The following is a 12533-nucleotide window of genomic DNA, read 5'->3' on the forward strand; positions in this document are numbered from 1 at the left end:
AAGATTTTGCCATATGTGTTTAACAACTTCTTCTGCTCTGTTGAATCTAAGTTAAAATCTTAATGGGTTTGTAACTGTACATTGTGTTAGATAATGTTCCAGTGGTCTGTCTGGTATTTCTCTACAGATACACAGTTTCAAATGTAGATATGATAGAGCCCAGTAGGCTCAGGAATCTGTACACCAGTTGATTGACAGTTGAGAGGCGGGACCAAAGAGCCAAAGCTCAACCCCCGCAAGCACAATTAGGTGAATACAACTAGGTAAATGTGTACCAGAGGACCACCACACCAGGCCACTAAATCAGCAGCCACCACACATATTAATATATGAACAAAACTATTTTAAATAGCTATATTACACAAATATATAATTTACAAATAACCAAACGATACGACACTTACGAATAACACCAAACAGAATTGTCGTGTGGAATTATGTAACGTTTTCAGCATGCAAAACCTTCAATATTTTCCACGAGGCGACGACGCATCCCATTGGCTGGCGAATTCCCCCGAAGACTGCCGCGGTTGGGTAAAGCCTTCAGAGCGTTGGAGGCTTCCCTGTAATTGGTAGACTGGCATGGTAAGGGGTGGAGGCTCAATGTGATTGGCTGAAAGTCGTTAAGGGGTGGAGCCAGAGGAAGGAGGGGGCGAGGCAGGAGGTAATACAGAAGACATGTGCTGAGAGGTCCACTTGCGCCGCGGAAGTTCGAGGAAGCAGAAGGAGCTTCGCGGCGGGAACTGCCTGCACCAGCGACCGTCATCCCAGGCTTCAGCGTTACTCCTCTGGTCAGGTGGGTACAGCCGCCTCCTTGTGTACCACCCTCCACCCTGTACACCCTCACCAGTCTTTCCTCCTCTCCCGCAACATTTGATGTATGTAGTTTATCACTTCACTTCTTAATATATAGAAGTAATGAAATGCACTGACAGTATATTTTTGTTTTTCATACATATGTACGACTCATCTGCGCTGCAAGTTTGTAGCTGTGTTACCTAGTCCTACTGCCTTATTCTGAACATTTTAATCTTCATACACCTTATTCATTTATTCACCTGTTTTATGTGGGATGAGGTTCAGTTCCCTCAGTCTTGTAACAGCCTCGTTGTATGCCCTGGGACATGTTATATTTTTAAGACAGGTTTCCCCAGATGGGGAAACAGGTGTAGCAGGTGTTGTGGAGGCCTCCACTGGGCTCTTGTATGGTATTGTTACCTTGGCCACTTTCGCATATGTTGATAACATTATTGTATTTGTGCCTTATGTGAGGCTCGTGGCCACAGGTACTTCACGCTTGCTGTTTTATGGAGTAGTTTCCCGTTCATTTATAGTTACATGGATCTTTTTGTTCCTTCTGTACTCATTACCTTGCGTTTATCTAGGTTGAAGTCTACTAGCCATTTCCCCAACTATACTTTTAGCTTATCTAGGCCACCTTACATCTTTTTGCAATCCTTTTTTTGTTGCAACACGTCATCAATTTTGAATCATCTGCAAACATTGGTATGAATTCAACAACTTCCAAACTTAGGTTATTTATGTATTCCAGGACCTTGTTGTGGTCCACTCTGAGGTCTCTTCTGTCACCGTAATCCATGTTGTCTATCAGGGAACTGCATCTCTGGTCCAGCGTACCTCCGGCACGGTTACCCCCTTCCTAATTCTTTGACTGCCTTGTAAGAGATAGAATGTGATAGTTCACTATTACGTTCTGTACTAGGCAGTCAAAGACCAGGCCACATTGTTCGCCTGATCTTATAGTGAGTGACCTCGAGTTCCCTTCCAAATGTGGCTGCTGTTCTAAGTAAACAAAAAAGTTCAAGTCGTGCTGATACATCATTTACCCTTCTCGTGTCCTCCCTGACATGTTGTGTTAGGAAGCTTCTGTCTACTGTATGCACCTGTTTATGCCTCCATGTCTCACCCTCCTCTTCCGTCCCTTCTATCTCATTGTAAGTTCCGCCTTTAGCTGCAAACTATCCTACCTGCGGGTTTGGACTATGTCTATACAAACTATTTACAATGCCGTGTTCTCATCTGGGCCTCCTGTTATTCAGTTGTGGGATAGATGACCACAACAACTATTATCACTCATCTTATAATCCCCCATGTCATTCCGTTTGCTTCTTCAATGCTCTTCTCTTCATATTTCATCTTTCTCCCTTCAGCAGTACTTCTCTTCCTGTCTGAGTCCTTTCCTTGCCCTCTGTGGTATGGGGGGTACATGTTCCCGCCACCCTCTAGCACTCCGTCATCTCCCTGACAGGCGCAGCAGCAGCAGAGCAGGATGGTAGAAGCTTGTGGTCGTCGCGTGCTGCTGGGGGTGTTGTTGGCGGGCACGCTGACAGCCGCCGCCTCTCGACCCGCCCAGTTCTTACTCCCATTCCAGCTGGAGTATGATATCAGGCCAGCTGGTAGCGTCGGCGAGCCAGATGGGTTTGAGGATGTAGCCACACCACTGGGGTCCGACCCCCTGCTGCCCCCGGACCCATACCTCACCCACCCTCACCTCTACAAGCTAGTTCCATCCAAGAGAAGATACTGTGAGTCTTGTCCAGTCACACGTCACTAGCCATACCTGTTGTGTCACTTGTGTCATCCGTCATCCTAGTATGTCACGTGTCACCTACGTCACCCATGTCATGTGTTACCTGCTTCAACCGTGTCATGTACCATAATGAGTGTGGTGTAGTAAGCTGTAAAATCTGGTTATATACATATTTACCATTAAGCCACTACACCAGGGGTTGGTACACACTGTGGTCCTTACACCAGGGGTTGGTGCACACTGTGGTCACTGTATACACCTGCCTGTACCCACACCTGACCTCCTAGTTCTCTGAGAGCCTCAGGCATGAACACAGCACCATCGCTACAACGCTGCCACCTACTGTAACCACGCACGTTAGTGAAGAGTTGAGACGAACACTGTTGCTTCACGGTAAGAGATCTGCCACTGGGTGCTCCCTGGGCCGCTCTCACGACGCCCGCTGATGCTGCTGCTGGAGGCAGCATCTCTCTTCCCCTTCCCCTCACCTCCACCACACTGTCCACAGTAGTTCCTTACACCACCCTGCATGCTGTAGGAGGGTATTTATAGGTAAGCCCCCTGTGTGTGTGTGTACTCACCTAGTTGTGCTCACCGAGTTGTGTTTGCGGGGGTTGAGCTCTGGCTCTTTGGTCCCGTGTGTGTGTGTGTGTGTATACTCACCTATTTGTGCTTGCGGGGGTTGAGCTTTGGCTCTTTGGTCCCGCCTCTCAATTGTTAATCAACTGGTGTACAGATTCCTGAGCCTACTGGGCTCTATCATATCTACATTTGTGTGTGTGTGTGCGTGAGTGCGCGCGCGCGCGAGCGTGAAGACAACCATGCTGTGACCATCGCCGCTGTATCAGGCACAGAGTATGGCCTTATACTTCCTGACCTGACCTCCAATGGCACTCAGTCTGCACTCATGTATGAGGGCGCCTCGCTCCACCAGCCTCACTCACACCAGTGGCAGCTCCTGTACTCACCTCACTCACAAACTCGCTCAAACTCATACTTGGCAAATGGAATCCATTGTGAATAAATACCACATTATGGAATGTGGAATAGGAGAAAATAGTCCATACAGAATCTACAAGTTATGTAGAATGGCATTATAGAACTTTGATACAGAGATCAAGTGATGGTTGAGGACAGTATATACTTATTTACCCGAGGTCCGCATAAAGAACATACTGCGAGGAGCCTAGGCTACGCTTTCCAACTTCAGCCTCGCCTTCAGTGATACATGGATGGCGAAATATTAAAGAAATTGTTTATGACCTTTGTGAGACCAAAATTGGAATATGCAGCAGTTGCATGGTGCCCGTAGCTCAAGAAACACGTCAATAAACTGGAAGAGGTGCAAAGACATGCTACTAAATGTCTTCCGGAACTGAAAAAATAAGAGCTATGAGGAGAGGCTAGAGGTGTTAAATATCTAGAAGATAGAAGAAAAAAAGGTGATATGATCACTACATACAAAATAGTAACAGTAATGAAAAATTTTACAAAGATGTATTACTGAAACCTGCAACTTCAAGAACAAGAGGTTATAGATTCAAGCTAAGGAAACAAATGTGCTGAAAAAAATACTAGAAACTTTTCTTTTGCAGAGCGAGACGGTTGGAACAAGTTAAGTAAGAAGGTGGTGGAGGCCAAATCCGTCAGTTGTTTCAAAACGTTATTTGACAAAGAGTACTGGGGAAGACGGGACACCACGAGACCTATACACCAGTTGAGTTATAGTTAAGAGGCGGGACCAAAGAGCTGGTGCTCAACCCCCGCAAGTACACTGTAGGTAAGTACACACAAACACCTCCAGGATTGATCCCGGCAGCTTTGTGTCATATTCCATTACGTAATGAAGAGCCCAGAGGCGGCACCGTTGGTGTCGGAGAGGCGCATAGTCCACACCTTTGCTGCGGTACACACCACATATTGGTACAGTATTGATGTTGGACCACCTGGCCTCACACTGACATGGTGAGTTTTTTGCAAGGAACTTCCTGCGCGGGCCCTAAGCCTCTGGTTGGCCCACTAAGTGTTGCTTGTTTCTGTTTTACTTGGGCGGAGTGTGAGTATTTATGACTCGTATGGTCGCTTCAGTAAGATTTTGTCCCATGTGTTTAACAACAACTTCTGCTCTGTTGAATCTAAGTTGAAATCTTAATGGGTTTGTAACTGTGCACTGTGTTAGATAATGTTCCAGTGGTCGGTCGGGCATTTCTCCACAGTGTTGACATTTCCTCTCATCTTCTGGAACCTGTAAGCCTATTTACCATGCACATGGGTATCCAAGCCTGATGCGATATAAGTGTACTTCTGTTGTTCTACTGCTCCCTTTCATCAAAATAAGTGGTTCGTAGTTGGTTGAATTCTTGTACCAACTCGCAGATCCTGATGTTGCAACTGCTGTGTTGTAGTCACTGTACATCATCTGCAGTGCTCTATTTCTAATTACTTTCTTAATCTGTGATAGACTCTGTGGTATATAAATGTCTACATTTTTCGCTTAGTTGCAGATTTTGCAGCTTCGTCTGCAATGTCATTTCCTATTATTCCCACATGACTTGGCACCCAGTTGGTAACTACCCAACGGCCTAACATGGCGATGACCTGGCTCTTACGTAGTGTTGACCTGGCTCTTACGTAGTGTTGACCTGGCTCTTATGTAGTGTTGACCTGGCTCTTATGTAGTGTTGACCTGGCTCTTATATAGTAGTGACCTGTCACTGACCTGGTGTTGACCTGACACTAACATGACCTGATGTTGACCTGGTGTACCATGACCTGGTGTTGACCTGACACTAACATGACCAGATGTTGACCTGGTGTACCATGACCTGGTGGTGACCTGACATTGAAGTGATGCTGACTAAGATGTAGCGTGGTTCAGACCGGCTAATTATATGGTATTAAGATGTTTACCGAGAACACAAGATGAGTGAAGGAAGAGAGAGACATTTTACCTCACATAGGAAGATGGGAGGTGCTCTACGTACAGCATGTAGGGTTACAGAGGCGGGAGGAGCTAGGAGCACAGTTGTGCAGGTGGACTCTATACATGGTTGCCACAGTGACTATGATAAGGTGAATACATACACACAACTACAGCTAAACATATGCAAATAGTGCACATGTTAATACACACATACTAACGCGGTGTTCTCTCCCACAGTGGGTATTGAGCTGCCTGACTACATCGCCAAGAACAATCACGGCAAACTCAAGGAGCAGATGATGTCTTCCGGCAAGTAGTGAGGTCAAATACCCATCTGTGATGTCACCTGCTCTTCTGTGACGTCACCATCCCGTCTATTCCGTTACCTTTCAACGTGTGCGCCACCTATCAACCTAACAACAGCGATGACGTCATATACACATATGTACTGTGCTGTGTTTTTATCATGTGAACCTTAATGTATTATTCAGCATCGAATATGTCCAAATATAAGACTAGTTTTGATAGCTCAGTTATTGATGAATACCCCCAGTGGGGCGACCCCCCCCCCCCCTATGTGGGCGTAGCGTCGGGCGGCAGCGGCCCACCTGATGGCGGCCACAAAGTTAACCCTAACATGAGATGTATACACACACACACACACACACACACACACACACACACACACACACACACACACACACACACACACACACACACACACACACACACACACACACACACACACACACACACACATCAGTAGTTAACAGGTGGAATGCATTAGGCAGTGATGTGGTGGAGGCTGACTCCATACACAGTTTCAAATGTAGATATGATAGAGCCCAGTAGGCTCAGGAACCTGTACACCAGTTGATTGACAGTTGAGAGGCGGGACCAAAGAGCCAGAGCTCCCTCCCCCCTTCCCCCACACTCACACTGCATGTGGTATATGCAGCAGTTGTATGGTGCCCAAATATCAAGAAGCACATAAATAAACTGGAAAAGGTACAGAGGCATGCTACGAAATGTCTTCCGGAACTGAAAAACAAGAGTTACGAGGAGAGGCTAGAAGCCTTAAACATGCCAAAACTAGAAGATAGAAGAAAGAGAGGTGATATGATCACCACTTACAAAATACTAACAGGAATAGTACAAATTGACAAAGAGGAATTCCTCAAACAAGCAACTTCACGAACAAGAAAACAGATTCAGTCTAAAACAGAAGTACCAAAAAATATTAGACAATTTTATTTTGCAAACAGTGGTAGACGGTTGGAACAAGTTAAGTGAGAAGGTGGTGGAGGCCAAAACCGTCAGTAGTTTCAAAGCGTTATACGACAAAGAGGGAAGACGGGACACCACGAGCGTAGCTCTCATCCTGTAACTACACTTAGGTAATTACGCACACACAGCGCTCGTCCCTTAGCTAAGAGATTAGGGTTATGAAAAACAGACTGAGGGAATTGAACCTCACTACACTGAAGGAAAGAAGGAATAGGGGTAGACATGATAACGATGTACAAGATACTAAGGGGAATTGACAAAGTAGATATAGAAACAATGTTCAAATTAAGGAACAGTTGAACAAGAGGATATAATTGTAAACAGGAAACAGATGAGTTACAGGGATATGACGGACGGAATGAGAAAGTTGTCCAAGCCAATTCGATATACAACTTTAAATGTAAATGTGATACGAAAAACTAGTGAAAAAGAGTCACTGCATTGAACTAATGATGGTTGAAATGCGGGGTTTACACACATACACACGCACACGCACACACACCTACACATGCGCACACGCACGTACACACACACACACATACACACACACACACACACACACACACACACACACACACACACACACACACACACACACACACACACACACACACACACACACGCACGCACGCACGCACACACACACACACACACACACACACACACAGTGGGATTGCAGAATGTTGGCTGATATAAGAGTGTGATAAGGGGTTATAGCGGTGAGCTGAGAGGTTGTGAGATGGTGGCAACCATCACACATAATGTGTAACAATGATACATATACCTCTTACAGCTTATGTAACAAAAAGATGAATAAAATGTTTGAAAATGTATATATTTTTAATACCCCGTAAGTTAAGGTAAGAGAGACCCTTAAGGGGACCTGCAGCTGGTGATGATCAGTTAATCACTTTCAACTCCCATCCTATTTCACAGAAACAGGAAAATTTCTGTAAATCTCTCTACAGAGCAATCACAGACTTCTGACTAGCCTTAAATGATAGTCCATAGCACGAGCTTTCATCCAACACCCCACAAGTGTATAGTAGTTTGAAAACTTCTTGACTAGAGTCCCTAGAGCGACTAGCCCAATTTAGAAAACTAGGAAAACTAGCTGAGGGAATCTACATTCTAAGGCAGGATCACCTCATCAGAAAACTGGTGACCAATCACCCTCGCACGTCTAAAGACTGACGCTAAGGGCAGGAATCATTTATCATCTCACCGTAAACTATGTAGTATAATCATCATAAAATGCTAATCTAACCTCATGGGATAAATAAATCGATTTATATAGGACAGACGTAAATCTGTGTAGTTATGTTTGTAGGTTAGATTAGCATTTTAGAAGCACTACAATCACCTTCTGTGGTTGATTATTCAATAAATCAATGAACTATATGTTTAACAGATATCTAACCCTGTTCATGGATAAGAAACTGTATATATAAATCTGGTTACAACTGTAAATGTATCGCCACGTATGTGGTAGAAAATAATAATAATAAAAAAAATACATGGTTTTGTTAAAAATAAATCCGGCCCCACAAACCTGCTCACATTTTGGGAAACAATAGCCAGCTGTTCAGACAAAAAGACTTACAGCAGATGTAGTATACACAGACTTCTTTAAAGCTTTTCATAAGGTACCACACATAAGACTAGCAGGGAAATTAGAGGTACATGGAATAAGTGATTTAATAGTAGAGTGGATAAAACAATAATTAAAACAAAGAAAGCAAAGGGTCGTTCAAAACGGAAATGAATCTGACTGGAAAATTGTGGAGCGTGGGGTACCACAAGGGTCTATTTTAGGGCCAACCCCTTTCATCACATACACCAATGACATAGATGAGAATATTACAAACCATATCATCAGATTCGCAGATGACACTAAGATCTATGGCAAAGTTGGAAGTGAAAACGATATTGAGGCGTTACAGATATATCTCTGTATCTACAGAGAGATCTCTCTCTTTTACACACAGAGATCACACTAACGTGATGCATCAAATGAACAAATCCACAAAGGCCGTGGATCTTTTCAACCCTTTTAACCCTGTCGTAGCTCAGTCGATTAAGGCAGTGTCTGGGATGCTCCCGGACGCAGGTTCGAATCCTCGTCACGGCCCTTGTGGATTTGTTCGTCTCTCTCTTTTGTCACTGTATTGAACTTCGAGGAAGTTCAATACAGTGACAAAAATCATTCCAGAAGTAAGTCGACTCTCATACCAGGAACGGTGGAGAGCTTCAAGGCTGACAACTTCACAAACCAGACATAACAGGGCGGATGTTGTCCACCTCTTTAAAATGCTGAACAATTTAGAGGATATTCATCCAGACTTCTTTTTTAATAGGTAAGATGAGACAAAACAAGGAACAACAGCTTCAAGCTCAACAACCCAAAATGTAGAACAGAAAACATGATTTTTCACCCACAGGCATATAAATAAACAGGTAAATAAACCCATGAACCCGCCTACCCGCCGAAGTCTAAATACCAAAACACTGCTGCAATTCAGAACCCAGTTGGAAATTTTCCTTAGAAAAAAATGAGGGTCCATTTGACAAGCTGTCGGCTTCCTGTCACCGTCGAGACCACTAGAGATGGTTGCCCTCAGGTACATTCAGGTAAATTAAGCAATTAGGAATAAGAGAAGGCCAGTTCCGGACAAACTATGCCATGATGAGTGGCCGCCAGGCAGTACACTAGGCTACCAGGAGTTGATGAGGTGCCCACCACCGGCCGCCCACCACTGGCCACCCACCACCGGCTGCCCACCACCGGCCGCCCACCACTGGCCGCGCCCAGTACTGCCTTCAGTCCTCACTCATCCCATTCCTAACAAGATCAATATTTACCATCTGTTTCAATTGAGATATTTAGCCCAAATGAGCTAGTTGTATGGGGGTGATAATGAGCTAGTTGTATGGGGTGAAAACGAGCTAGTTTTATGATAACGAGCTAGTTGAATGGTATGATAACGAGCTAGTTGAATGGTATGATAACGAGCTAGTTGAATGGTATGATAACGAGCTAGTTGAATGGTATGATAACGAGCTAGTTGAATGGTATGATAACGAGCTAGTTGAATGGTATGATAACGAGCTAGTTGAATGGTATGATAACGAGCTAGTTGAATGGTATGATAACGAGCTAGTTGAATGGTATGATAACGAGCTAGTTGAATGGTGTGATAACGAGCTAGTTGAATGGTATGATAACGAGCTAGTTGAATGGTATGATAACGAGCTAGTGGAATGGTATGATAACGAGCTAGTTGAATGGTATGATAACGAGCTAGTTGAATGGTATGATAACGAGCTAGTTGAAAGGTATGATAACGAGCTAGTTGAAAGGTATGATAACGAGCTAGTTGTATAAGGTGATAACGAGCTAGTTGTATAGGGTGATAAGCTACTTGTATGGGGTGATGACAAGCTAGTTGTATGGGTTGATGAGCAGCTAGTTGTATGCGGTGATAAGGAGCTAGTTGTATGGGTGATAAGACGCTAGTTGTATGGGGTAATATCGATCTAGTTGAAAGGGGGGGGGGTAATAATAATAATAATAACGATCGAGGCAGTTGGTCCTGTGAACGCTAGTGGCAGGTAGGTGGCGATAGACCAACCATTGACGTAACCAACTTGCATTCACTGGACAATTTACACAATGTAAAAGCCTTGGTGTATGTCAAGTTCATCTGGAAAGGGAAATTGGTGTGGCCACAAAAACCACCGCAATCCACTTATCTCTCTCTGACGCCAGGGAACTGTCTCCCGGTAATTGTTTATATTGATTCTTGACCATCTCTGTATCATGTCTATACTACTATCATTTTAGCTGAATTTTAACGTTCAGCAGAGTTCTGGCAGTTCTGTGGGTAGGCGGTTCCATGGGTTTATAATCCTGTGGGTGAAAGGCATCTCCTGTTTTTATAGCTATATGCGAGGACAAGCTTGATACACAGATCAACACAGGATAAACTGTCTGGTGACAATTAGTCTGGTTACGTGGGCCAGTGTCACAAGGTACACTGGCACTCCAGTGATGAACTTGCACCACCTGCTAGTGTCCGTACACCTCAACTCTCACCAACCATCAACACCAGCTGTCAGCCATGTCAGTATATCGGTCAGTATCTCATACAAGATTACAAAAGTTAAGTTCACGCTGGCTCTTCCCTAAGGCCAACACCATTCACCCCTCAAGTTCCCAACTCCCAGGAGCCACCCCCTAAATTCATCACCTTTTCTTCCTTATTTATATGGTCTACCTAAGACTCATAAACCTGGTGTTCCTCTTCGTCCCATCATTTCTTCAGGGGGCTCTGTCGGCTATCCTCTTGCCTCGCTAAAACTTTGACTCCTTACTATGGCACTTTAGTTCCTGCCCACCTTCGTCACTCTCAGGACTTCATAGACTGCGCCTGCAGCCCTCCTTCAAAATGCTTAGTCTTGATGTCAACTCTCTGTTTACTTATGTTCCCCTTGATGACGTTCTCTCTTAGTCAGAAGGCGGCTGAGGGCCTTCTTAATCTCCCGCTCCCCCAAAGATAGATCGATAAATAAATAGACAACTTTCAAATATTGCACCAAGTAATGGCGAGAGGAAAAACACTAGACAGTATACATTACATTTGAAATTAATAATGGATGAATGGTAATAAATTGGTGTCTGTGTATGTATACCAGACAAAGTCCATTTAATGGCAGAATTTAGCCATTTTGTGTAAAAACTTTTATAGCTCATATTATTAATTATAATAGTAATCGAAAAAAGTCATAGTTTGTATATACAAGAGATGAAACAGCGAGCCATGAGCTAGAGCGATGTGCTGAGTCCATAAGGAGGCCGAGCTTCCAGAAATACCTTCCTGTGATTGGCTGTTGCGGGGAATACCAACACCCATTTTTTAATAAAATTTAAACTAAGAAATAGGTCCTTGTGCACATCAACAAGGTTGTTGTGAAAACGAACAACAATTCCTGTTTTGCACCTGACAGAAATCTCCATCTTACTGAATAATTTACTCGAATAAGAGGGCAGAGCAGTGTAACATTATTAGTGTGAGGCAACCCCCAATAATAACGTTACACGTTAGGTAGCCAGCAAAGTGTTTCTGTAACACCTGTTACATCCTGCAGTATTTAGATATCACTATATTAATACTTTTAAAAACTTAACATTTCACTTTTTAGGTAGATTAAAGTTGAAGCAGAACGTCATAAGCAAGGATGGTGTGCTGAATAAAGATGATTTATTAATTGGATGGAGCCTTTAGCTAGTCCCTTCCTGTGATTGGCTGTTGCGGGGAATGCCAACGCTTATAATAAAATGCAAAATAAAAAATACGTCATTTGCTCAATAACCTTGTTGCTGTACAAAAGAGCAACAATTTCTGTTTTATACAAGACAGAAAATTCCATCTAACTGAATAATGTAGACCAATAAGAGGGCGGAGGCATTGTATCGTAGATAATATTTGTGTGAGGCAACACCCACTGATGACGTCACAAGTTAGGTAGCCTATAACCCATGTTTCTGTAACACCTGTTACATCCTGCAGTATTTAATTATCACTATATTAATACTTTTAAATACTTAACATTTCACTTTTTAGGTAGATTAAAGTTGAAGCAGAATGTCATAAGCAAGGATGGTGTGCTGAATAAAGATGATTTATTAAGTGGATGGAGCCTTTAGCTGATAACGTCCTGTGATTGGCTGTTGTGTCAATGTCAACAAAGAATATCTACCAATGATATGCC

The 12533-nt window shown here is 43.6% G+C and overlaps 1 protein-coding gene and 1 long non-coding RNA gene across 2 annotated transcripts; both read left to right on the forward strand.

Annotated features, from left to right (window-relative positions):
- LOC123768039 (uncharacterized) lies at positions 1-5999 on the forward strand. The gene is made up of 3 exons (XR_011223169.1): positions 1-796; positions 2270-2546; positions 5712-5999. It is a non-coding gene; the product is annotated as an uncharacterized lncRNA (long non-coding RNA).
- Positions 6000-9368: 3369 nt separating this feature from the next.
- On the forward strand, positions 9369-10146 carry LOC138353571 (uncharacterized). Its single transcript, XM_069306756.1, has 2 exons — positions 9369-9392; positions 9712-10146. The coding sequence occupies exons 1-2, from the start codon at positions 9369-9371 to the stop codon at positions 10144-10146; spliced, it is 459 nt and encodes a 152-aa protein (XP_069162857.1).
- Positions 10147-12533: the final 2387 nt, after the last annotated feature.

The sequence above is a fragment of the Procambarus clarkii genome, chromosome 58, assembly GCF_040958095.1.
Source record: "Procambarus clarkii isolate CNS0578487 chromosome 58, FALCON_Pclarkii_2.0, whole genome shotgun sequence".
In the NCBI taxonomy this organism is placed as follows: domain Eukaryota; kingdom Metazoa; phylum Arthropoda; class Malacostraca; order Decapoda; family Cambaridae; genus Procambarus; species Procambarus clarkii.

Coding starts and splice junctions, on each gene's coding strand:
- LOC138353571 (XM_069306756.1), top strand. CDS start 9,369: ATGGTTGCCCTCAGGTACATTCAG. Junction 9,393..9,711: donor TTGCCCTCAGGTACATTCAG/GTAAATTAAGCA, acceptor AAAACGAGCTAG/TTTTATGATAACGAGCTAGT.